The 27,058-nt window shown below is 44.4% G+C and overlaps 1 protein-coding gene across 13 annotated transcripts in view; it reads right to left on the reverse strand.

Moving 5' to 3' along the window:
• PIK3AP1 (phosphoinositide-3-kinase adaptor protein 1) overlaps nt 1-27,058 on the reverse strand; it is a 265,570-nt gene that overhangs the window by 43,158 nt on the left and 195,354 nt on the right. For all 13 annotated transcript variants that reach the window (XM_084992874.1, XM_013983580.3, XM_084992877.1 and 10 more), the window contains 6 exon segments: nt 17,484-17,620; nt 15,018-15,162; nt 13,116-13,258; nt 12,855-12,987; nt 10,208-10,404; nt 7,450-7,639 (listed from right to left, as the gene is read on the reverse strand). In XM_084992874.1, the coding sequence (XP_084849000.1) occupies nt 7,450-7,639; nt 10,208-10,404; nt 12,855-12,987; nt 13,116-13,258; nt 15,018-15,162; nt 17,484-17,620 (945 nt within the window).

The raw sequence follows: 27,058 nt of genomic DNA on the forward strand, positions 1-27,058 counted from the left end.
TGTTTGGAGTTAATGAGAGATAAAACCATCAAACTACATTTGATAACCCATGTGTACACAAAATCCAGGCATAGTGGGAGTAACCTGTGAGTGACTGAAATACATAGAAAATTCGGGAGGTAGAATCAGTTTCGGACAAAGAATATTTTGTAAAGGAAAGCAGAACAACAGGTCCCTGTATCCCTGGATGCTCAGGGTTTGTACCTCAGATTCTAAGCACTTAACCTTCACCTCGTCAGTTAAAAATAAATTGAAATGTGCTGAAACCTGTTGGTCTAAGGAAATACTGAAAAGTTCTTTCATTTCATTGGAAAAAAAAAAAAACAGAACAAAATAATAACAAGGAGACTCTGAGGCCAAAGTCTCCTTCTGGGAAAAGCCAGCTGCAGAGTTACATGGTGCTTTTTAATGGAGTCAATCCAAATGAAACCATTCCTGGGAAGAAAGAAGCCTGAACAGATGAGAGAAGGCAGGCAGGCACTTAATTAAAGGAAGGAGTCAAGAGCTATAATGAATTTTCAAAGAAGCTCATATGATACTCCCTATGGGACATGAATTGAGATCAGAGGGGAATCTCCATCCAGATTATGTGTTGTTAATTTAATAGAAAACCTAATCTGAGTACATAATACAGTAAAATGTCAGATACTGAAAGACTATTCTGGAAAGGCTCTCAAAGCTTGAAAGCAACCCAAAAGAATTTTTTTCAGCAAGTGCTTTTGTGGCCAAAAAAAAGAGCCTTAGAGCAAGGAGCAGGAGGGTAAAACATTTGAAGAAAAGCTGAAACCTGATTGGTTCCATTTGCATGCAGGTGGAATGGAGTGCTTTGATTGAGCATGTCAATAAGAAAGTCCACCCTTCGCATATCCTCATGGAGAGGTGATGAGAAGGAGAGAGACACATAGAGACAGAGAGGCAGAGACAGAGACATAGAGAAAGTCACACACATACAGAGGTTGTGGGGGGAGGGAGAAGGGGGAAGAAGGAGAGAGAGAATGAGAGAGAAAGACAGAGGGAGTTGGAAGAGGGGAGAGACAGAGCCATGGAAATAGAGAGAGGAGAGTGGCATCTGAAATTAGAGGGGCCAAGGAGGGACTGGCATTGGAAAAGAGAGTCTAAGCATGGAAGGGTTAGGAGAAGCAGCATGTTAAGGTTTGTGAATTTCTTAGCATTGCCTCAATGCGGTGCTCCTGGTAAGCACACAGACCGTCTGCCTTGCAGGAATCAGTCCATGGAATGAGTTCCTGGTAGGGTGCAGTGGGTACCAGGACTTGTTAAGTCACACACACCCCCAAACCATTCTCCACTAGCTGCCCTCTTGAGAGCACTACATCCTTTTCCTCCACTGCACTGTCACAGTTTGTGGTTATATACTCAGTTTTGCAGTATCTTTGTTTACTCTCCAGCTGTCCCACTAGAAGGGAAGCTCTGGAAGGCAGAGATCATGCCAGCTTACGTACTGACTCCTTGTCACCTGACACAGTGACTTAAACGCTCGAGGGAGTCAATAAATGTTGCTGAATGAATGAGTGAGTGTGTGAATGAACAAACCAATGAGGAATAAGTAAATGATCACATGGATATGGAGGTCTTTGGGCTTTGTTAAAGAATCTGGGCATTTCCCCAGCTGAGAAAAGAGAAGAGCAATTCAGGAGGCAGGAACAGCATGAGCGAAAGTGTGGACACAAAGACAAGGCAGTGAGAAGGGGCCAAAGATGTCCCACCCTCAGGGACATCTAACAGGTCTATCACCTATCGGGGAAGTAAAGTCTTTGCCTTGGAATGTCAACAAATGATTCCATACCACACATCTAGGATGACTTTTTTTTTTTTTTTGTCTTTTCTGTCTTTTTAGGGCTGCACCCATGGCATATGGAGGTTCCCAGGCTAGGGGTCTAATCAGAGCTGTTGCTGCTGGCCTACAGCAAAGCCACAGCAATGCCAGATCCGAGCTGCGTCTGCGACCTACACCACAGCTCATGGCAACCACGATCCTTAACCCACTGAGTGAGGCCAGGGATCGAACCCCCAACTTCATGGTTCCTAGTCGGATTTGTTTCCGCTGCACCACGACGGGGACTCCTGGGATGACTTCTTATCTTCTGGTAACACTCAAGTTCAAGAAATAATGGAGCACCTGCTGTCCAGCCTGTGGATGATACATACTTCCTAACTGAAGTAGGAGCAGGTAACCAGAGAAGCAGGTGCACAGCCGGAGTGCAAAGTGATGATGTGCGTGCAGAGCCCTGAGAAAGGCATGACCTGCAGCTACGCAGGTGCAGAAGGGAGCAAGGTCTTTGCTGGTGGTGAGGATTTGATCTTACTAACTTGAGAATATTCAATCCAGCATGCTTTCACTAAGTGCCAATGTCCATAACACAGTTCTTTGCATCTGGAGGAGGGAAAAGCTACAAAAATCAAGAAGTGCCTTGAGACTCCTTTTGCTTCACTGGGTCAGTTTCAGCCCAAGACAAGAGAGGAACAGCCCTGCCTCAGAGTGAGTTCCTTGCTATAAGACCTTGTGCCTTGCACCCAGCCCATAAGGCACTTTTTGGCCCCCAAGATGGACAGCAGGAGGATGGCACAGCCTCAGAGGCTGTGCAGGAAGAAAGACTCATGAGAGAAGAGCTTGCAGATGGGGAAGGCAGCATGTTCCAGAAGCAAATCAGTAACATGACAATTTTGCTTACAAATGGTCCCTCAGGTGAACTCAGACCTTACGTGGCTGGGCTGTGAGGCCCTTTCCCGTGTGTGCCCAGCTATGCTCCCAGCTCAGGGGTGAACGAGCTTGCAGAGAGGGGCTGTAACCAGAGAGCTCAGGTAAAGAAAGCACTGCGGGAGGTGATCTGTTACAAAGATGCCAGTTACCAAGGAGGTTGCTAAGGGAAGCCATTGAGTTAGCTGGGGCTAAGTGGGCTCTCCACTGTACACAAACTTGAGCCGCGGAACTGGGTGGAAGGAGCAGGGGCACGTTCAGCTCGAGGAGGTGGGATGGATTAGAGCGACAGGTGTGAGTTTAGTTTCTAGTAGTGAGTCCTCATACCTTTCTCCTTGTACTCCTCTCTCCTGATAGAGAAAGACGAGCCGCTGAGATACTGAAGCAGCGCTAAATCCACAAGAGGATCACCTTGGAAACAGCTGGACCAGGGCCACCCAGAAATGACTCCCAAGACCTGAGTACTCAGAGCCTCAGGAAGTGACCAATCACTGGTGAGGTTCTACACACAAAATGTATTACCTAAATCAAAGACCCACCAGGCCCACCGTATCATTCTCCGAAGGCCAGGATTGAAGCAAAAGAAGGAAATGATAAAAAGACCAGGAGAGTGAAAACACCCAAAGAAAAGTGTGCCATGATTTTCATTTAGTGTTTGTATAAGCTTATCCTTAATAACATTTATTTCCTATATAGCAGAAAATGATGGTTTAAATCTGTAGGGGTCTGGAACAAAAAATTCTCAAGAGAATTGGGAGCAAAGTTGAAAGTCTGATTACAAAGACATGTAATTACCACCTGGTGGCAGCATATCTAAACCAAAGATTGTGAGTGTGAGAAGTGCATGTGTGTGTGTGTGTGTGTGTGTGTGTGTGTGAAGTTCAAGGGAAGGACCATAAATTCTCAGGGTCAGAACCCAATGCTGCCCCCAGCCCCCTTCATTCAATCCAGAGAGTTCCCCTGACAACCTCCTACTAACTGATTGTTTGGGTTCCCTTTGGAGAAGGGAATCTCATTATTGTCCCTTTTTAAAAACTCAAGTCAGAAGGAGGCAGATTTGTCCCAACACAGTTAGATGACCTCCAAAGCAATGCTGAGGGGCTGGCCTAGAGTTTGTACTGTGTAATGTTTGTCCGGTGAGCAAACGAAGGAATGAGCGAGCGAGGAAGTTGGTGAGTGAACAAACATAGCTTAGTTTCCTTAATATGTTTACTTTCAGCCTCCAGGGTTGAATGGTACCACAAAAGTGGGGCACTGATAACCTCGGATATTCAGATATAGAAATAGCCCCCCTGTAAGTATCCATCCCAGGGCTGTCCAGGAAGATCCTCTATCTCTGTGGGCAGTGGACAGATTTGACCCCTGGGAATCTTCCAACTCGGATTCCTGATCCAGTTCTCTCTTGACAGGACTCAAATAAGTTACTAAATCTTGGAACCTTAGCGATCTCCTTTCTAAAATGAAGATAACTCTAGGCACCAAGCCTCAGGATGATCGGATGAGATCACAGAGATGAAAGCAGTCTGCTGACCAGGAAGGGGCGGCAGATGTTCCCAGCAATTACTCTGCTGGACGGTGCTACAAATATGTATCTTAGGTATACCAGTTTGCCCTACTTATTTATGACCTAAACTGCCTTCTCCCCCAGAGAGTCACTGGTAGTATAATAAACGGTTCCTCCCCAAGTACAAGTTGCTGCTTCTTCTGGGACAGTATGCAAATGGTCATTCTCAAGATTAAGCCCCAGAGAGAGAAACACAAGTCAAATAATAGTCAGGATGAGGGAATTCAGAGTTTATATGACCTGGCAAATGAAAAATGCAGTGGGTTTCCTTTCCCCATCCCCTAAACAGCCCAGTTCTCCAGCCTGCCTGTCAGTGGCCTCCTTCTAGCTCCACAGCCACCAGAATCCCCCCAACTGCATGCCAACTGGTCACAAAGCAGGCAAGCTCCGTAGCCCTCCCCTGACTTGGGAAGGGCTGGAGAGGTTCACTGCTCCCGCTGTGAGGGGCTCGGCAGACAGGAGTGATGGGACTGGCAGCTGTTAGCATTCCCCACCGCTGTGCACTGGGGAGGGGGTGGCATTTCATGAGCGGGAGCATCCTGGGGAATAACAAGTGTTAAGGCTCTCTGTCAACACTAAACTGCTAGTAAAGTGAGAGATTCTTTCATTGTCCAACTGCCCATAATAGGGCCAAAGGGCAGAAATGATAAAGCTTGGTCCCTGACTTCCCAAATGGGTACCAGTTGTTCTCCAAATGTTCTTTTGTGAATGCCTCTCTGTTCCACACTGAAAAGGACCATTTCTTCCCCTCTCCTCCCCCTGTCTCACCAACTCCCGGGAGAGGCAAGTAGCTGAAACACAGCTGTTCCAGAACGCTTATTGGGTACACGGAGAGATGGATGGATGCGTAAGGGCAGGGGGCGCCAGAGGCTGCTTTGTGAGCTAACATCTGGGCCACAGAAAGAGGAAGCATGGCTGTAGCTGCTAGATGGTTTTTCTGAAAGAAACCAGGACTAAAATTTGTAGTGTTAGAGGGAAATTTCAGGCCCAGAATGAAGACTATGGTCCTAGAGACAGAGAGACCCGGGTTCAAAACTGGGCTCTATCCCTTATTAACCGTGAGACTTTGGGAAAGTTGCTTAACCTCTCTGTGCCTCACTTTCCTCATTTGTAAAGTGCAGGCTAAGAAAAGCATCCTTGTACGGTCCCTCTGAGGATTCAGTGACATGGAGGATGTGGATGGTAGGGGTGATGCCTTCTTTCCTCACCTCCCTGCCGGGTCACTGCTCACTGAGGAGGAGCTCCCACCAGCACTTCCAGTCCTCCCAGTTAGGTGCTGGGCAAGAGCTTCCACTGCTCTTTCCCCCTTTCCCTCCCTCCCCAACAGAAGCAGCCAATCTGACTGGCAAGCACCTCGCAAACACTGGACCATAGCTTCTAAGTGCTGGGGTGGCAGTATCAAAGGCCCTGCTGGTGTCAGGGTTCACCTCTGGTCCCCCGACCTGCCTGCATCTCCTGCTCCAAAGCATTCTCTTGACGCCCGCTTTTCTATTCATGGATGGGAAAATCAGGCCCACCTCCCCACGGTCTTCTTCTCAGGCTGAAAGTTGGCAATACCCAATCTAGCCCATTCCAGAAAGTCCTCCATCAATAAAGGTGATGGATGCGTTGATGGTTATTTGTCTTGTCTTTCTCGACTTGATTAATTAGACCAGAAGGAAGGAGAGCAAAGCTGTAGGCAATGTTTCAGAGCTCTTAGCATCTGACGGTAAATGGTGGTAACATATAAAGAAGGCTCTTAGAGGACCCGTCGCGTAGTCCTACTTCAGTTCTGACCCGTGCATTGTAATCCAATGTTTAAACCAGTGGTTCTCAGGGGGAGCGGCACTGCCCTCTAGAGGGCATTTGGGAAAAACCTAGGAGGGTATTTTGGGCTGTCACCTTGATGTAGGGAGGCTACTTGCATTGAGCAGAAGGGAGAAAGATGTTAGACATCCTTCTTTGTGGGGGATAGCCCCGTTTTATGTCCCTCTTGACTTTTAAATATTTCACTAGACACACATATAGATTAAAAAACTGCTTATTATATGTATTTGTACATATATATTTGTACTTATCTGTTTATATGCATATGCATGTGTATATAAATTTTTAAAATTTAAATCAGCAAGTATCAGGAAAAATATGGGCAAAAATACCCACCAAACTATTATGTATGTTATACTGGTTGGTTGAGTGGACTTTTAATAACTCGGTTATACAGTTTTATTTTGTTTCAAATTTTTGTAAGAATGTATTACTTTTGCTATTGAAAAAAAATGATTAAGATCACCAAAAATGGGAAAAATTTGGTAAGCAATTTACTAAAAAAATCATGTCCTGGAGATATGGTATTTTGGCAATAATTTTATTATATATTAATCCAATAAAATTAGCTTATTAAAAAGCCTTGTTTATAATTTTCTTAGTCTAGACACTAAGCTGCTTCGTTTACACATACAACTTACATTTTTGCATGGTTTTGATTTACACTGAATTTTTCAGGAATTCAACTGCTATGAAAATGGAAAGGAGTGTGAGGAATCGCTGGCCATTTAGGAAGATCCAGGCGCTGATGCCAACACTGCCAGCAGTATCCAAGTCACCGACACAATAAACGTGTCGGCTCGTGTTGGAGGCCATGACATTGGCAGTGATTCTGAGTGTGGGTGACTGCATCCAAGAAACCTTGGTGTTTCGCAACCCTTATTTCATTATGTCCCCATGTGTAGTTACATATGAGGATTTCCTCTCCTTTTACTGTGCTTTTATGTTTCACTTAGGACATATGCTTGATTTCTAGAATTTCATATGGAGGCAGGTAGTATTATATGAATCTCAGGTCAAGGGAGTAAGGGGGCATTACAAAATGTTTGCTTGGAAAAGGGCCCACTGGAACTGCCAGAGTTCGAAATTACTGATGTTAGCTCACAAGGCAGCCTTCATCAGCTCCGAGTCCCGGGCCCTTACTTAAACTTTCCGGTAACACAGCAGTCACAGCAGGGGAAGTCTGAAGGAGGATTCTGCTTGCCACAGCACATGACAACCAGTCTAACTCTGTGTAAATAGGATCTTCACCTCTCCAGGGTGGGGTGGGGTTAAGCAGGGACTTCCCCCCCCACCCCCCACCAGAAGGAAGAAACCACTGGTCAGCAGAAAGATGGAAGCAGAACTAAGCCGGGCTACTTACAGAGGTCCTCGGTGGCCGCTGGGACGAAGGCTGCCATGGACTCGTACAGCTCCTCGTCGCAGCCGGGGTTGAGGGAGCACTTCATGAGCAGGTCTGTGGAAAGGTGGGCCATGGACTCATACACAGAGTCAGACTCCTCCCCTTGCATCAGTTCCTCTTTAATGTGACTCTTCAGCATGTCCACGGTTTCCTGAAAGAGAACGTGGGACCCACGGCACGCTGACACAGCCGGGCTTTCTGGGTAGAGTCAGGCTTGTGACAGCAAAGGAAAGGCTCCCATGCGTCAGAATTACAACTATGTGCAAGTCTGTGTTTCCCACTAGACTGAAAGCTCCTTGAGGTCAGGCTCCCAGTTTTTTCCTTTGTTTTATGTTTCAATCTTCGTATTGTCTTCCGACACTAAGCACGGAGTCATGCATTTATAGGAGGTTCGTGTTAAACATGCGATTCCCAGAGGATACAAAATAAAAACTCTCTCATGAGCACCTACTATGCGCCAGGGACAATGCAAAGGATGTGCCTATACATCATCTCATGACATCCTTTCCACTGCTACTTACAGAAGTGTCCTGTTCCCTGGTTCACAGAAGAGAAAGCCAAAGCTCAGAAAATCTAGCGCCTTCCTCAGGGTCTGCAATCCTGGGTTCTGACTTTTCTGCTACACCCTACTGGTTCCTCAAAAGGGAGCACATGGCAGACCAAGGTGTAACCCTTGCTGATTAGCCAGATGGAAATTCAAATGGGAGAAACAGGGCTGCAGCTAAGGTGTTCATACAGTTGTGTGTGGTCAGAAGTCCCTCAAGAACTGAGTTCACTAGTCCCCGTTGCTCCCAGCAGGCTGTTCCAAAGTCTCCCCCTACTCCACTCAGTTTTATATCCTGTGCCCAAGAGCAGAGATAGTCTTAGATGAAATGCCCTTAAATCAGAGAGGCCCCCCTCTGCTATTCTGTCTCCAGGTAGTTGTGAGGCCAAAGAGCTGGCTTCTCTGAAGCCCTGCACAACTTTTCCTGATAAGAAACCTTGGTGTTTCACAATCCTAATTTCAGCAACAACCCACAAAAATCCTCATTTTCATCATTGCCACCCCAAGAGAGCTAATATGCTATTGACACTCTGTGCTGATTTCCGGAGGAGCCCCAAGGAGTGAACTAGGTGAGAGTTGTGGAGGGTTGGAGGCTTGATGTCTGGCATTTGGTTTTGATGTAGTGGAAAGGGGAAATGGGCAGTGCTTCGAGGTCATCAGCAACATGGGAGAGCAACCCTTTGGGGGCAATGCTGAGGATGCACTGGTTGAAGTGATTCTAGTCAGAGAACAAAGATGATGTGAGAAATGTGACCCAGATTAACTTCAATGCAAACTGTCAGTGAATCTTTCCAGATCCCTGTGACATAGAGTAGGAAAACAAGCCCCAGCTTCAGCATCAACTAGGTTCAAATCCCATCTCCACTCTTACTAGTGTGGGGCCCTCTGCCTTTCTAAACCCTTTTTCTCCTTTGTTGAAGAGAGATAACAATACTGTCAACTTTGAAAGACTATGGTGAGATTAAAGGAAATAAAGCGTTTGCCTATCAAATAAATTCAATAAATAGCAGTCATGACTATGATCACATTATGTCCTTAAAAACATCTATTTTCAGGGAAATGAAACACCACATTTTATACCTGTGTGGCTTCAAAGTAAGGCCAAGTAAATACTCCTGGACTGTGAGTACCTTTTAGCTTCATTTATATCAATGATACCAAAACAGGCACTCATGCTGTTCTATTCATTTAATACGCTTTATCACCCCCTCAAATTTGGGGGAGCCCTCTCTGTACATCTCAGTGAGTCACTGCCTTGCAATTGTCAAGTATGGAGCAGAGAGGTAAGTGTCTGGGGGAGGTGTCAGGCTCACTCCTGTGGTGAGTCTTGCTCCTGTGGTGTCAGTCTTGCTCCTAAAGAGCAAGACTGGATTGTGTTTACTGTTCCTGTTGAGGCCACAGACCCATGTGAGAGGCTGAGCTCTTCCCGCATCACTGCCATGAAGGGTGAAAATGAAGAAAACCAGAAAAGGAGCCTCGAAGGGCAGCTGCCCCCAAAACAATGGAAGCAATATTAGGGCATGGAACAAGGCCTAGGCATTGGATGAGATCTGCCAACACCGGATCCTTAACCCACTGAGCAAGGCCAGGGGTCAAACTCACGCCCACATGGATACTAGTGGGGTTCATTACCCCTGAGCCACAATGGGATTTCCTACTATGGTCTATCCTAAGGAAGGAACCAAGCCTAACACAGTTCACCTGGGCTTGATGGTGGGCATGGCAGCTGGAAGCATCCTGCCAAGGTACCTTGGAGGTAGGTGGGGAGGTGACTGGGAAAAAGGGATGAGCATCAGCCTTTAGCAGATTTACCCCATAAACGTCTGTAAATTCTTCAAGGGTGGGTCTCAGTGCTTTATACACATTACTTCCTTTCACTCTCAAAACACCCCTAGGAGTAGACCTATCATTATCCTCCTCCTGCATGTTAGGAAACTGAGAGAGGACAGAGAGAAGATTTGCCCAAAGTCGGCTGACAAGTGTTGGTACAGGAATTTGGCCCCAGATCCATGTGACTCCAGGGCTCATCCCTAAAGCTCACTTGTACTGGCCCTGCCAGAAGAGGCACATGAGGACATGCGAGAGATGAAGTCCACCCAGGTCTTTGGTGAGAAAGCATCCCTGGGACCACAGGGTGTACTTCCAGTGCTGAGGCCTCTCCCGCCTTGAACTTACCACATACTCGTCAATGAACTGCCGCAGGTCCCGGAAGCCATGCTTCTCGGCGATGGTGTTGGGGTAGTGGCCGTGCTTGTTGGCCACACTGTAGGCCTGCAGGGCTCCCGGGCAGGTGAGCAACAAGGCAGTGAGGTTCTTCAGCCCATACTTGGCAGCAAAGTGCAACAAAGTAGGCAGCTCTTCCTCTCTCTGATCTGAAAAGTTATCAAGGAAAACAATGAACAGATAAAAAGGAAGGCACAGGGCACCTTGTTCATAGAGATGAAGCTGACAAGCCTAGTGTGGCACCCAGCAGGCATTCAATCCCTACTTCTTGGTTGATTGCCCAACATCTCACAGCTTCCTCTGCAGCACCACCGAAGATTATGTCCTCAGATAACAGAAGAAATGATATGTCAATTAATTAGCAAATCTAAAAATCAACATCCTACCTTCTTTCTCTAAAAGGATCAGAGAATCCTGAGAAATAATACCAGTTCAAAAATCTGCTGATGTTCTAAAGGCTTAAATAGAAGCCACAAAGTACAATGGGGACCATGTTTTAACCTTCTCTGCAAATTTCAGAGCACTTTAAAACAATTGCTTTATGCTGATTAAAAGAAGGAAGTCCATCTTCCTAGCTCTTATTTCCAAGTTCATAAAGTGTGCCAAGTAATCCTGGGCATGTTATTCAGCATTCCACGGCCCTTAGTTTTGAACTAGAAAATATTTATGGACTATCTCAAAGAGACATGGGAGGATTAATACAATGGTTTTCAGGGAGCTCTTTGTTTAGCACAGTTTTTTGTTTTGTTTTGTTTTGTTTTTTGGCTTTTTAGGGTTACACCTGCAGCATATGGAAGTCCCCAGGCTAGGGGTCGAATCAGAGCTGTAGCCACTGGCCTACACCACAGCCACAGCAATGCAGTATCTGAGCCACATCTTCGACCTACACCACAGCTCATGGCAATGCTGGATGCTTAATTCAATGATTGGGGCCAGGGATCAAACCCGCATCCTCATGAATACTAGTCAGATTCGTTACCGCTGAGCCATGAGGGAACTCCAGGGCAGGTTTTGGACGAAGCATTAATGCAGGATGTCATTTAACCCTCTCATTGGTGGGAAGCAAAGTAATCCTGAGAGTTCTTGGATTCCCATGACCTCTCCACCTACTAATATCTGGACACTGTGGGATAAACTCAACCAAGGAAGCAGACAGGTTTGTGTTGTGCAATTGAGGGACAAATCTTTTCTCTTCATAAAAGTTAATTTCTAAGCCCAATAGTGATAAGTAGGTAAACACATAGATATATATACATACATATATTTTTATGTACATATACATACACACACACACACACACACACATATATATAAATTTTTTTGGCCTTTTTTTTTTTTTTTTTTTTTTTTTTTTTAGGGCTGTACCTGTTGCATAAGAAAGTTCCCAGGCTAGGGGTCAAACTGGAGATAAAGCTGCTAGTCTATGCCACAGCCACATCAACGTGAGATCCAAGCCGAATCCTGCACCACAGCTCATGCCAATGCTGGATCCTTAACCCACTGAGTGAGGCCAGGGATCGAACCCAGATCCTCATGGATACTAGTCAGGGTTGTTACCACTGAGCCACAACAGGAACTCCCTATATGCTTTTTAAATAAGAGAAACTCAGCTTCTATTAACCAGGATATGATCCTTGGAATAAAGGGTCCAAAAATGTCCCTAGGATTCCCCGTGATTGTCAGGCTATGAAATACTCGCTCCTGTTTAAGAACAGAGAATGTCAATGCCTGCTGGAAGTGATGTGACAACATTCCGCAGTAGGAAAATGGGGAGAGGCAATGGGAGAAGGACTTGATGGTTCTGAGGAAGGACAGAATGCAGGCATGGGTAGCAGGGACTGGGATCCCAATGTGCAGTGCAGTCGTGGCATAAAGGAAAAGTAGTGTCCATAGAAGCACCATAACAGGCTCTTGTCCAGCACACAGGGCACAGTCCCCATGCAAGCGGTTCTCCCAGCTCCCGGCATGTCACACATGCCCATGAGACTGCTCCTCCCCCATCAAGCAAATATTTCTTTTGAGCCTACAATGAGCCACACAGCACAGTCCCTGTCATCGCCCAGCTGACAGCCTAGCAAAGAAGACAGACACAGCTGAAGAGCACTAGTTCCCAACATGCTCGGGGAGCCTGCGGCATGTAGATGGAACCTACCTGAGGAAGGGCTTCCTCAGCTGCACAGGAAGAGCAGAGGAGGAAACTGTACTCCCGTGGGTGCAGGTGGCAAGAGGCAGGGTGGGATTTTCATTAGGGAAAAGCAGTTCATACCTTCCCTAGAGTAGGGCACAGAAGCCAAGGGAGAGAACGGAGAGAGATGAGAGCAGAGGCACACAGCAGGAGCCTGTTGCTAAGGGCTTGTAACAGGTTAAGGAGCTTGGACTTTATCTAGAAGGCAAAGGGTTTTTTTAGCAAGGGGGTAAGATATTCGGATTTACGATTTGGAAGAATCTCTGGCTAGCCAGTGAAGAATGACTGCTTCTCAAAGGATGAACTACAGAGCAGGAACCAGCAGAAAGCCTAAGCGCAGGCTGACTGCACACCAAAATCAACAGACAGGAATCCACACATGGCTGGTGTCCTGATGTTTGACTGCTGACTTACTTGTCATCATATCTTCTTCTTCCAGCTGGTTGATTCCAAAGAGGTGCAGCCCACTCGCAGGGATGTTGTTCTTCAGGGACTCCGTGAGCAGTTTATCAAGGGTCTCTGTGTTGTAGGGCACAATTTTAAAGGCCTAAATACAAAAGTGAAGACAGTCAAATTTTAAATCCAGCTATCTCTCATCTAGCAGATATGAAGCTGATGAACCATGAGCAGAAACGCCACCTCCAGAAAACTCTGGTTTCCTTTCACCACCCTTACCTGACACATGAACTCCACGGGATTCGCAGCATTGGACAATAAATTCCCAATTTCCTCCATGTCAGTATAATAGCTGATAACAGTTTCGCATGCCACTAAGTCCCCGGAATATATCTTCAGAGAAACATTCCCAGATGAAAGATCTGAACAGAAAAAAAGATACTATAAAATTGTTCCCTTTTTTAAAAGATAGAACAAGGGTATAGGGAAAAGTGATCTTGGGTTTACTCTAACCGTGAACCAATTGGGGGCCGGAAGAAAGATCTTGGAGGTAAACTGCAGGATAGCAAAGTAAGGGAAAGAGTAGAAGTAGCAGTGAACAGATTAACACACTGGAGGGCTCTGAGTCAGAGGAATTAGCCTCACTGGGTCTTCGATTTAACTTTCGGAAGATTTTCATCTGTTTTGCTCATTACTATAGGCGCAGCGGTGCAATAGACAGAAGAAGAGTTGGATTTCAAGAATTCTATACAACAGCCAGTGGTCGCCAGAAGGTGGGAGGGATCCTGGGGTTGGGCGGGGAGCAGCAGAGTCGGGGGGATCCTGTACTTCTGCCCCCCACCCCCCACCCCCAACTTCCCTGGACCAGTAGAATTGATTCACTAGCTCTGCTGCCGTCATTACTATGTGCCTCCCTGGGTACTCTCTCTCTTCTACACCACAGGAAGGGGTTTTGAGGGGGAAAGAAAAAATTAAAAATATACCAACCACAAAGATTCGATTCACAAAAGAGGAAATGCAACAAGCAAAGAACATGGAAAAATATTTAACCTAATAATCAAAGAGACGCAAACTGAAACAATGGACTACTTTTAAAAAACATACAAAATTATTAAAAATATCCAAAGTGACAATGCCTAATGTTGGTGATGATATAACAAATAAACTTGAGAGTGGTAATATTTCAGAAGGCGATTAAGCACCATCTTTCAGGCCCTTTCAAAATTCCCATGGTTTCAGGAATTAATAATCTTGAGGAAATAATCCTAAATACAAAAGAAAAAAAACCCTTCAAGCATAAAGATGCTCATTACATCATCATTTAAAATAAGACAATAAGAAATCAGAAGTTAAATATGCAACAACGAGGAAATGAAAAATTAAAAGATGACACTTCTATTCAATTATTATACAGTTTTAAATATTATGGTTTTAAGATAGAGGTCCAACACAAGGGACTGGTTATATAAATTATGGTACATCTATACAATGGATTACCTTGTAACTATTTAAGTATCATGTTATAAAAGAATATTTATTAACATGGAAAAATACTCATTGTGTATTTCTAGGTATCGAAAGTCAGTTATAAGACAGTATGAAGCTATGTGTGCAGATGTGGGAAAATACAGAAACCAGTGATTTCCTTTGGGGGGACATGTGAGTAATTTTCTATCTACTTTCTTTTATGGTTATTGCATTCTTCGAGTTTTCTGCATTGAACTCACATTACTTTTGTAACAGAAAAAAATTGTTATAAAATGGAAAGGTACAAAGTCCATGTAATAGCACAGGAGTAAAAGGATGAATAAATTAAGATTATGTAAGGAAAACCAGAACATAGAGTAATAGATACTGCTGGAACTCTTATGTTTCTAAAAATTATGAACAAAAGCAGAAAAGACTGGGTGGTAGTGTGTCAGATAAATTTTTTCCTACTTTTCTCTAATTTCAAAGAATGCTAATAATTACCTTTATAAACATTTTCATATATCCATTCCACCCCCCCATCATACATGTACATTTCTGCAACTTCCTCTTCCTTTAGAACATGGCAACCGAATCCAAATCTTGGCTCACTTTTCTTAGAGGCTGAATAGAGACAGGATTAATAAAAGAAAGCAAGTGGGGCCTCTTCCTTAACATGATGTCTAATTTCTGGAAGTAAATGGGGATACTTACTGGGAGCCTTCACGGAAACAGTGTATTCATTCTCCAGCTTGGCTTCCACCCTTATTGAGGGAGAATCCTCAGGAGTAAATTCAGCTTCCGTTGTCACTCTCTCATCCAACTTACATCTCACAATGACGTAGACAGTAGTTTCTGCCTGGAACGGGAGACCAGTCATTGTCCCCTCTCCCTCCTGGGTCCTATATTGGGTGCTGAGCCAGAGGGTCTCCCCAGCTCCCAAAGCCCTAGCTCTACCTAACGAGGTTGTTCCAGAGTGGGGGTGGGGTCTGCAGTCCAGTGCCAGGCATTGACTGCATGGCATGAGTCTCAACAAGACAAATGACAAAAACCAAGGGTGAATATTTATAAACCTTTATAGCAATTTAATGGAGTAATTTTATGTCTGTTGAATCTAATAATTTTAAACTTGAGGCTTGCATTTTATATGTCTTTGTATTTAATTTTTATAGCATTTCTTTTTTGTTGTATATTATAAAAGTATTAGTCCAGGGCAGAATTGGAAATTAAAAAAAAAAAAATTAGGAAACAGTTCTTTGCCACAGACAGTTTGAGAAGCACTACTCTAGACCAGCTTGGCTACTCAAAGTGAGGCTAAGGAGGTGCAAAATCTCAGTCTCCTCCTGGACCCACCAACCCAGAGTCTGCATTTGACCAAGACTCCTGGGTGATTCATGCACCTTACAAAGTGAGAGGCATCAGCCTGGGAAGCCCTCTTGGGTTCTATAATTATGCTGTTCTTAGATGGACAAAAATAACTTATTGGAGGATTGATTTTCCCAAGGCATTGAGCCACCCAAGTAGCTATTTCACCTTGCTTTGAGATCTTTCACCTGAACCTGCCAAACGGAATTATTTGTTTTACTGTGCTGGTTACGCTGGTTAAGCTCTTGAGACTTTGAAGGACAGGGCCTCCAAAAATCAGGGGGAAAGGAGACATTTCTGGCCATAGGTTATCCACAAATGTTCACTGCAAAGTTCTGCTATCAAGCCCTTATAGTAGGCCTTCATGACAAGGGTCATAATTCCAGAGTAGGTGGAGGGCATGTGGTCCCGGCTCACAGAGCCTCTGCTGAAGGTGGACGTGTGTTTGCGGTTGGCCTGACTCTCCCTACAGGCTCAGCCCTGTTGCACCTGCTCCTTCTCCCAAGGAGCCAGAGAGAAAGAGTGAGTCTTCCCTATTGACAGTCATGACCCAACTCCAGCCCAGGTGCCCCAGGACCCAGAGACCTGGAGCAGGCAGAGTGAGAATCCTGGGTCAGCGGGAGCCAGCGGGGGAAAAGGAGCCAGAGCCTGGAAAACCAGGGAGGTATGTGAGGGGAGGGGCTTCATCTTTTGGTTTCCTCCCCTAAAGGCATCCACCAGCCCGATCTCAGAATGGGAAGGGTGTGGGGGAGGCAGGAAGGAGTATGAGGGGACTGAACACTGAAATGCCTGCAAAAGCCTGGCCACAGCCCCATCTAAAAGGTTGCTCAGTCCAGCTGCTCATCTCAGACCTGGTGTCACCAGAATCTGATTCAAAGGAAGCTGGATATAGAATTTCATGTCCAATTTTTAACACACTGTGCAGCCTAAACCAAGCATGCCTGAGTTCAATCCAGCCCAAAGCAGCAGTTCACAACCCCCATGGAGAGAGCCCTTGCCCAACACCTCAAGGCCTCAGGCTGCGCGGAAAACCACTCCCAAGCGCAGGGAGGCTAGGACTTCCCGTTGCCATGGCTCTCACAGCCGCTCATCTCCAGGAACCCACAGTGGCAAACAGCACGGGGCTCCAACCCACAAGAAAGTGTTTCACTGCTCTGAAGCAATATCACACATTTCTCATCAGGAAAGGAAAGCTAATGAAAAGCTATCAATACTATTCTAGGATTCAAATGATAGTGGCCTATCAGTCGACCATCACCTTCAAGGCACCACCCCTGAAAATGTTAATCACATTACACTCCAGCATCAATCTTAACCCTTTACAAGCAATGCTGACCAGGAAGTTTCAGCTGTCAAGCTCCGAGGCACTCATTTGGGCCATGAAAGGGGCCAGTTGACTGAGAAGCAAGCTCTCAAATTCCCTACCTCTCCTTCCTCCCTGCGCTAGGCTGGCAGGAACAGACCCAGGCCTCTAACTCCAGGGCCGGCATGTCAGTGTCTTGTAATGTTCACATCTGCTGGTCTCCAACATCTTCTAAGTTTTTGATCCATGAACTTAATGTCTTGGATTGATAACACATTCATGCATTCCTGGGCTCCTCTCCCTTTGATTTAAAGGTGTAAGGTGTGCTCAGGGCCCAGGCACTGGGGTTCCCAGGGTAGCTGATCAACAGGAAACCCCACAGGAAGGCTGGGATTACTCTGAGCTGCAACAGGAGAGCCCTGCTCCCTTTCCCACAATGAACACATCCACTGGAAAGCCCCAAAGTCCATGCTCCGAGAGACATCCACCTCCCCAGGCCCAGGAGTGCCTACCCCACAGCGAATGCGGTCCGGCTGCACCACCATCAGGTTCCCAGGCGACGTCTCCAGTGGCAGGCACTGCTGCTTTGAGTAGGGAAGGACCTTCTCGTCCTCGGTCTCAGTGTCAGTGACTGAGTCACAGCCAGAATCTACGGCACAGAGAACACCGCTGAATGGAGAGAAGGAAGAAGTGCTGGGCATGTTTCACCCCATTTAAACCCCAAATGTTACCAAACAGGAAATGGCTCCAAACAAATACAAGCTGAAGAGAGTGACTCAGGAATCATGAAAGAGGACCTCATAGGAAAAAGTCAACCACCATGAGGCCACAAGGCTGGGGTGACAGCAAGAGGATGATGATGGAGGGAAAAGCCAAAAAATCTGACACAGGCTGCTGTCTGAGGCTGGCAGGTCTAGTCTCAAACAACAGACTTCTGGAAGCTTTACCTCTGCACTTCTTGCAGGGCTGGCTATGGTGACTGTGGGGAAAGATGGGGTCAAGAATGGGCTGTCCACTTGAAGGTCATCTTTTGACCATCCAGTAAAACCTGTGCTTTCCAGGAGGCCATTATTCCTCAAGGTCACAACTAGCCTATATACTCCCTCTGGAGCAACAGAAAAAGCAATGGCTTTCAACAAATCCTAGAGTGTAACCTGGGTTCCAAATCATAGCCACAGCCAACATCTCTGCTGTGGAAAGATCAGAGTGTGCACAGATTCACAGCAGGCAAGCAGGGGTGTGCAGATGCATGGGGGGTGGCACAGAATGAGTTGGTGCTGAGATGGGGTCAGTGGAACCTACCAGAGCTCTAATGCAGGGGCTCTTAACTAGAGTTGATCAATTGATAGGGTACTTGTATCTGTGTGCAAGATCGTGTGTGTGTGTGCATGCACGCACGCATGAGGAAGTGCTCATGCATCTGTGTGTTTGCCTAAATTTCTCTGGAGATAATCTTAAGCTTGACCAGATCCTCAAGAGAAACAAAAAGGAGCAAAATGGTTAAGAATGGTTACAAGGAGAGGGGGAAGGCTCATCTAGTCCCTTCCTTGGGCTTGCTCTTCTCCACTTCTAAGCCACTTACACAGCCAGCCAGACGTGTTAGGCACTGAGAGGACATGAGGGTGGATCAGACATCCATGCTGCCTTCAGAAAGCCCCCAGTCTAAATGGGTTAACTTGGCTGATTCCTGCAGGCTGCCCTCCCATGAAGGAGTGTAATCCGTCCTAGGAGAAAGCTGGGACAGCAGATCGAGCCACTCTTATGGCCCCACAGAAAGCTGTAACACAGGCTTGCACCTTAGATCCCAGGTCATGCCAGGGAGAGGCTGTGCTCCTAGGACCACAAAGGCTGAGGAGGCAGAGCAGAGCTGGGGAACCAAGGACCACCGTGTCCTACAGCTATAACAGTGAAGCAAGGGCCTCTGGGACCTGCTCAGGCCAGGAGAGGGGCTGAGGCTTCCCAGCTACAACAGGAGTCTTGTCTTCGAGTCTGACATGTGTGCCGACAGATGTCTACACACAGCCCCAGAGTGTGATGGACAGCGAGGAATGTACTCCTGCTCCTCTTCCCCTCTGTGATTTCTCCCAAGACACACTCCTCCAGAAGGTCAGGCTGAGTGCAGCCTGGTCTCTGACCTTGTTTGCACAACAGGAATCCAGGCAGAACTTAGTGCTGAGAGGGAGCAAAGGTCCTTGAAGGGTCCGAGGAAGGTGATGCTGTTTATCGCTTGGCGTTGGAGCATCAGGCTCCTCTACCCCTCCTTTCTCTTCAGTCCCACTGACCTCCCCTCTCACTCAGTGTTAATTACCCTCCTGCAAAGGCTAACTGCAGTAGTCTTCCCCACTTCTCGGCTGTCCAAACCAAATTAACTGAAGGCTACCTTTTTCTCCACTGAATCTGCCCTTCCCGACACCCGTTCCTCCTTTACCAGTTACTTCTAAAACGACCAGGACTGGAGTTCCCTTCATGGCTCAGTGGTTAACAAATTCGACTAGGGACCATGAGGTTGTGGGTTCAATCCCTGGCCTTGCTCAGTAGGTTAAGGATCCCATATTGCTGTGGCTGTGGTGTAGGCTGGTGGCTACAGCTCCAATTAGACCCCTAGCCTGGGAACCTCCATATGTCATGGGTGCGGCCCTAGAAAAGTCAAAAAAAAAAAGAAAATGACCAGGTCCTACCCATGGACAGAGCTGTACATGCCACCCAAGCAACTCCCACCCACCATGGGAACCTGGGAAAGAAAGAGCCAAAAAATCAGGGATAATTAATATTATTTGTCTTGATAATTACATAACACCATATGAAGCTTTAATTTTGCATTATTAGATGCCTAGATCATGCCATTTCTCAGGTTTTTCCTGAATGAGAAAATAACCCCATTGACTTAAAACATTCAGTCAGTTACTTAAAACCACTAGAAGCTTCCTGGAACCACGTATTACTCTAGAGTTGTTTTGACACTATTTTGAGTGGCTGGAGTGGTGGGTACCAACTATTGCCAATTACCTATCTTAATTTATTGTACAGGTAGAATCTCCTTGGGATAGACTCGGAGTACAGTCTATTGCTTCAAAAAAGAAATCTCTTCTTCTCTCTCAAATTACTGACCCATTAGTCAGCTGACCAAAGAGTTAAAACCCTAGTAAATATAATCAAGGAAAGAATATGGAAATCGAAATAAACCAAATAAGAAAGAGATGATCACAGCAGACATGGAGAATAATTTTAGTTTTTTTTTTAATTAATTAATTTATTTATTTTGTCTTTTTGCTATTTCTTAAGCCGCTCCCGTGGCATATGGAGATTCCCAGGCTAGGGGTCGAATCGGAGCCATAGCCACCGGCCTATGCCAGAGCCACAGCAACGTTGGATCCCAGCCGCATCTGCAACCTACACCACAGCTCACGGCAATGCCGGATCATTAACCCACTGAGCAAGGGCAGGGACCGAACCCGCAACCTCATGGTTCCTAGTCGGATTCGTTAACCACTGAGCCACGACGGGAACTCCTAATTTTAGAAACATACTGATGTGAAAACTGTATGCTGAGAGGGTTTTTAAAATTTCAATACCATGTTTATAGAAAAATATAAATTACCAACATTATCTCAAAATAAGTAGAAAATCTAAATAAAACAATAATCGAAGGGAAAAACTTTCTCACTTTTCAAATAAAACGTATAGTACAAGTCACACACCCCTCCTTGCATTGAATTTTATTTTTTTAATTTTTTTAAATTTTTTTGTATTTTCTAGGGCTGTACCTGTGGCATATGGAGGTTCCCAGGCTAGGGGTCTAATCTGAGCTACAGCTGCCGGCCTTCACCACAGCCACAGCAAAGCCAGATCCGAGCCATGTCTGCGACCTACAACACAGCCATTGGCAACGCCAGATCCTTAACCCACTGAGCGAGGTCAGGGATCGAACCCGCAACCTCATGGTTTGTAATTGGATTCGTTAACTACTGAGCCATAACAGGAACTCCTGAATTTTAAATTGTAGTTTCCATGATGTTCTTCTTTATAACATCCAATTTTCCTATCTAGGAAAATTCCATTTATGTAGGTCTTCTGTCTTCTACTAAAGTTTAAAAAATGATAAAGGATAGTTTTATTTTACATTAAATTTATTTTAAAAATTAAACAGCAATTAAATACAGTAGATAACCCCAAACACAAGCTTCATTCTCATAAAAACTTAACACATGATAAAGAAAGCATTAAAAATCAGTACAAAATAAAGAAATGGTTGGTAAGAAGGATGACTCAGCAGATGATGCTGAAAAATTTAGTTATTTGGGGTGGGGGATGGAGGGACAGACAGACTACTTAGAGTCTTCCTAATTCTTATACACACCAAAGTAAAACTTAGGTGGGTTGAAGATAAAAATGAACAATAAAACAAATTTTAAAAATTAAAAAGATAAAAATATGGGTGAAAATCTCATTGTTTTGGGAAAATATCTGTTTACCTTAAATAATTGAAGAAATACAATCCAAACAAGCAATAGAGTTGATGACATGAATTTAAAACTTTAGTAAACAAATTTATAAAAACCTAAAAACTAAATTGTAATGCTTTGGCACCATTAGTCATAATAGCCAAAGGTGGAAACAACCCAATTGTCTATTCTTTGATGAATGGATAAACAATTTTTTTCGTTGTAAAAAGGAATAAAATACCAATATATACCACAACATAGATGAACATTGAAAACATTATGCTGAGTGAAGGTAGCCAGCCACAAAGGACCACATATAACATGATTCCAAATACACCATATGTCTAGAATAGGTAAATCTATAGAAATAGAAAGTAGATTAGTGGAGTTCCCATTGTGATTCAGTGATTAACGAACCTGACTAGCATCCATGAGGACTGGGGTTCGATCCCCGGTCTTGCTCAGTGGGTTAAGGATCCGGCGTTGCTGTGAGCTGTGGTGTAGGTCACAGACGCAGCTCTGATCCCTAGTTGCTATGGCTGTGGTGTAGGCCGGCAGTTGTAGTTCTGATTGGACCCCTAGCCTGGGAACCTCCATATGCTGCGGGTGTGGCCCTAAATAACAAAAGACAAAAAAAATTAAAGTAGATTAGTAGTTGCTTAGTGCTGGAGGTCTTGAGGGGGCAAGGCTGGGAGATGATAGATAAGGGTGTTAAGTTTTTTTTGAGGTGATGAAAATATTCTAGAATTGACTGCAGAGATAGTTGCACAAGTCTGTGAATATACAAAAAAAAAAAATCACTGAATTGTATACCTTAAATGGATAAACTGTATGTTACCTGAATTATATCTCATTAAATTGTTACCGAAAAATTCAACGGCAATAGTTAAAAATTTGAAATAAATATGCCAAAGGGCTAATCTCCTTAACATGTGAAGAGTTCACTGAAATCTCTTTAAAAATGTCTGAAGCCTGATAACTCACAAAGGAAGAAAATAAAATCTACTTTCCCCTCTAAAAAATTAAATATCATTCATTATCACTATCATGGAAATGCAAATAAAAATAACATGCTGGTATTTCACCTTTTGAAATTAGTAATATTTGAAGGTGAGGTAGTTACTTTCGTTTGTAGCTGAATTAAAAATAAAATGGTGCAACCTTTCTGGAAAGCCATGTGTCCATAGACAGAGAAAGAGCAAGTCTTTAAAATGTTTATACCTTTGGACACATAATTCTACTTCTAGAAATCTCTCTCTCTCTCTCTTTTTTTTTCTTCCTTTTTAGGCTGCCCTCAGCATATGGAGTTCCCGGGCCAGTGATCAAATCCAAGCTGCAGCTGCAGACTAAGCCGCAGCTGCGGCAACGCCGGATCCTTAACCCACTGTGCCAGGCCAGGGATTGAACCTGCGTCCCAGTGCTCCCAAGATGCCGCTGATCCCAGTGTGCCACAGTGGGAACTCCATAGAAATCTCTCTTAAGGAGGAAAATAAATGTTCAAAATGTAGACCAGATATCTGCTAAGTCACTGCTTGCATTGGAAAAAAATGAAAAGCAACCTGTCTGACAAGAGGATATTAAAAATATTATTTTCAAAGAGTTTTAAGTAAAAGCTTATGACATTGTGTTAATCAAAGAAGCAGAATGTAAAATCATATATCTTACAGTATAAGACACCAATTATATAAAGGATAATGCATTTTAAAAGGTCAAAAGAAAATGTATGGTTAGATTGTGCCTGATACTTCTTTCCCTCCCTCTTTTCTTCCTTCCTATCTTTCAATCTTTCATGTGTTTTTATATTTTCCACAATGAGAAAGTACTTTGATAATGGGGGCGGAGTGAAGAGAAAAATAGCAGCTGAATCTTTTGACTCATCATGTCCCCAGTTTGGCATCATTTATGATGAGATTGGTCCTCATGGAACAGCCCTTCAGTGTTCAGATGGGCGCTATAGACAGTTTCTTCCCAGAGGTCTATTCATTTAGTCACCTGAAATGAATTACCTACTGGCAACGAATTCATTTCAAGAAGTCAGGCAGGATGCCGTTCACTCTGCAGGGCGATTCTGGTGGCGCTGATGGATCGCACCATTGCTTAACATTCCTTCAGCCACATCAGCCTCTTCCACAGCACACCATGGACTGGACCAGGGTCCAACCACTTCAGCAGATTCAGTTTCTTTTGAAGGAAATAGCCTAGATACAAGCACCACTGAAACCCACCTGCCAGAGTGAGATGGCCCCAAAGTTTCCCACTTGAATATGGGATTCCTCTCACCCCCTCCCCACCTTGAAAATAACACCATCTGTGCTGCCCCAAGACTAAAATAAATGTTGGAGCGAAGACACTCTGCCAACCCCCAGGATCCTCCCCAGTTAAAGTATTATTAAGACACCAACAGTATCCTTACTGCTTTAAAATTTAACAATATCCTCTCAGCTCTTATGAGGCCTGGAGAAACTCTGGGGAGACTAATATAGGAAAAGACTTTCTTTGTGCAACCTGCTCATCTATAAAGGACCCATGCGGCAAAAGCTCCTTGAATTCAGTGGCAGGAAAATTTGTCTCTCCAGAGAACTTGCCTGCTTTCTCTTATTAGACAATAAGAACAAGCCAACAAGGTGTTTCCCCTTCTGCCCTTGCTGCCAGGTAGCTCGGTTTCAACTTTAGTTCTTATCCGATGTTAACACTTTCATCCAGGTCTTGGTCTTGCCTATTTCTTTTTGTATGCTGTGTTTAATTTTGGAGGCTGCTTCAAACCCTTGGGGGTCTGGGCAGGATGTGAATCCATGTTCTCAAAAATGGTATCTGCCCCAAATCCTCAGATACAGTCTTTATGGGAGTCAGTGCTTGGGCTTTTCATTAAGATGACAATGCCTTTAACATGGGATACAAAGACATTCCAGGTTATTGGGATGACCCCATCATAAGTGGCTCCAGCCACAGGGCTGTGGTGCCTCTGTGTGTGTGCGCGTGTGTGCGTGTGCATGTGTGTGTGTGTGTAATTGTTTTGCACCTAGGCCATGCGAAGCTGAATGTCAAGGGCTAATGAGGAAAGAAGACAGGGGAGCAGAATGACATGCACATGAGGCATTTGTGCCCAGTGAACACATGAAGGTTTCCCCACACACAGCTTCACATAGAGAAAGGCGGGCACTTTCTTGGCTCTCCCACAGGGGGGTTGTGGCAAGCCCCTTTGACAGACTCAGCGGGCACCAGAGCCTCGTGCCATGTTCATGATGCTACTTCAGCAGACCACCATCATTTATGACAAAACAAATGTAGTCAGTTTGCCTTTTATTTATTTTATGCCTGTATTTGGATCTGGTTCATTTGTTTTGCTTTTGGAGTTAGGAAAGAATGATAGGCATCAGGAGTTGAACATATTTATACATATTTCAACAACAGCATAATAATCTGTCAACACTAAAGCTTCATAATTTTTTTCCTTCACAAGGGAATCTAAAAAAATGCTTAACATTATTTGGATGCAAAGAAACTGAATTTTAAGTGAACTGAGTATACACATGCACTTGGACCCACACCAAACCACAAGGACCAGGTCATAGTAGGTAAGAGGGCTGGTGACAGACTCCTTACTATTACTAATAATGATAATGATAAAAGTGGCCATTTATTAAATATTGTGGTAAGAGGGTTGGTGACAGACTCATCTTACTAACAATGATAACAATAAAAGTTACAATTTATTGACTATTATAGTGACTACTTTAATAGTCTTAATCTCATTTAATTCTCATCAACCTGTGAGATAGAAATCAAGATCCTATTCCCACTTTAGAGATGGAAACACCAAGCCTGAAGGATTAAAGTGGCCCAGGCCACGTCATACAGCAGGTAAGCCAGGGGCAGAGTGGGAATTCACCCCCAGGTGTCTATGCCCTGCCTCCTTTGTAGAAGTGGACCGGGGCAGGAAGTAGTCACTTGCTATTCCTAGTCTGGGGTTGTGAGTGCAGCTCGTGAGGCATGACATGGGCTTCTACTCACCACCACCTGGTGGTCCTGCCTTGTTCTGAGTGATGCTGCCCTAGTTAGAGAAGCCATGACCTGCCACCATGGCCAACAGGTATATTCCAAGGATGGGGCTTAACTCAAAAGACACTGCACTCCAACCAAAACAGCCAGTGCCCCTGTGCTTCAAGGGCCTCTGCCCCAAAGCTGCACTGTCTCACTTTCCAATTAAGTGTTCAGATCACAGTGCTTACAGCCTCTTTCCTGTGCCTTGCCTGGCACTCAGCTGGGACTGTTTTCTGATAGTCTGAGGAAGGGGTACTGTAAGGAGGGCCAGAGAATGATCTTGAAGTGTTTTTATCCAGGGTACACCAGCTAACTTCTCTTGTAAAGTAATACTAAGCTTTGGGGAAAGTACTATAAACAGATATCGTTTTTTTCAAAATGACCGTAATTGCTATTGTTGAGCATTTACTCTAGGCCGAGAAATAAGCAAAACCCTTAATATAAAATGATTCTATTTTATCACAACTAAGAAATTGGAATGATTCTGCCCAGTTCCCAGATGAGAAAACTAGGGTACTGAAATTTAAATAAATTGTTCGAATCACACAGTGCACACTGTATAGAAAACTGACCCTCACATGCATGCTGTCATGCACTCTGATAGCATCTCCCACGCTGGGAACCATGTACCTGGTATACTGGAGACGATCCCAAAGGGTACAGCAAACAGGCAGTGACACCGAGCTACATCGTAAGAAAGCAGCCCCCTTCCAATTCTTTCAGTCCACTTATATCAAGAAGAAAGGCTCCGTTAGGTAAGACGACGTCTTTAATCTCTCCTTAACATGCTCATCTCCCTCTGTATCACAGAGGGTACAAGGCCCTAAGCTCACAGGCTTCTGTAGCCATGACGGTCCTGCAGAATTTATTACCGCTGTTTGGTTTTTATTGTCTTTATTTTTATAGGTACCTGTATATGTCAGGAAATACTGGTTTTTCAATTGTAGTGGCAAAGTTTCCTTTTAGAAATGAAAAAAAAAAAGGGGGGGGGGAACTACCCTGAAGAAAATATTAAGAGTACAATGGAAAGTTTTGGAAATAGTGGCGAAGATTGCACAACATTGGGAATATAATTAATGCCACTAAACTGTATACTTTGAGTTGGTTAAAATGCCCAAATATTATATGTATCTTGCATAATTTTAAAAAATTGATAATTTAATTTATCTCCCAAACCATTGGGCAACTCTAAATGGGCAAACTGTAAGGCATATAAGTTATATCTCAATAAAGCTGTTAAAAAAGATAAACCAAAAGCCATGTTGATGATCCTCAAACAACTGAAGTTTGGCAAAAGCTGAATTATGCTCTGCTGCTTTGGTTTTGTCAAGGTAAATTTATTCATGATTTTTAAAATAAGGTAAAGCAAAGGTGGAAAGGCAGGAAGAAGGCCTGCAGCAGAAAAAATGAATTATTTTCTTTGAATTTTGGATGACAGAGAAAGAGAAAGTGAACACAGAAGGAAATTAAGGAGATGAATTTCAACTGAGCATTAAGAGTTTTCCACCAATCTAGTCAAAAACGGGATGAAATAGAAATGGTCACTGGGGCTGTCTGGGGTCCATGTGTCTCTGAGTTGATATGAAGTTGGAAGACATTATCGA

This window comes from Sus scrofa, chromosome 14 (assembly GCF_054392235.1).
Source record: "Sus scrofa isolate SSC_HxYL_T2T_F1_AM1 chromosome 14, Sscrofa_HxYL_maternal_Yorkshire_Landrace_v2.0, whole genome shotgun sequence".
Classification (NCBI taxonomy): domain Eukaryota; kingdom Metazoa; phylum Chordata; class Mammalia; order Artiodactyla; family Suidae; genus Sus; species Sus scrofa.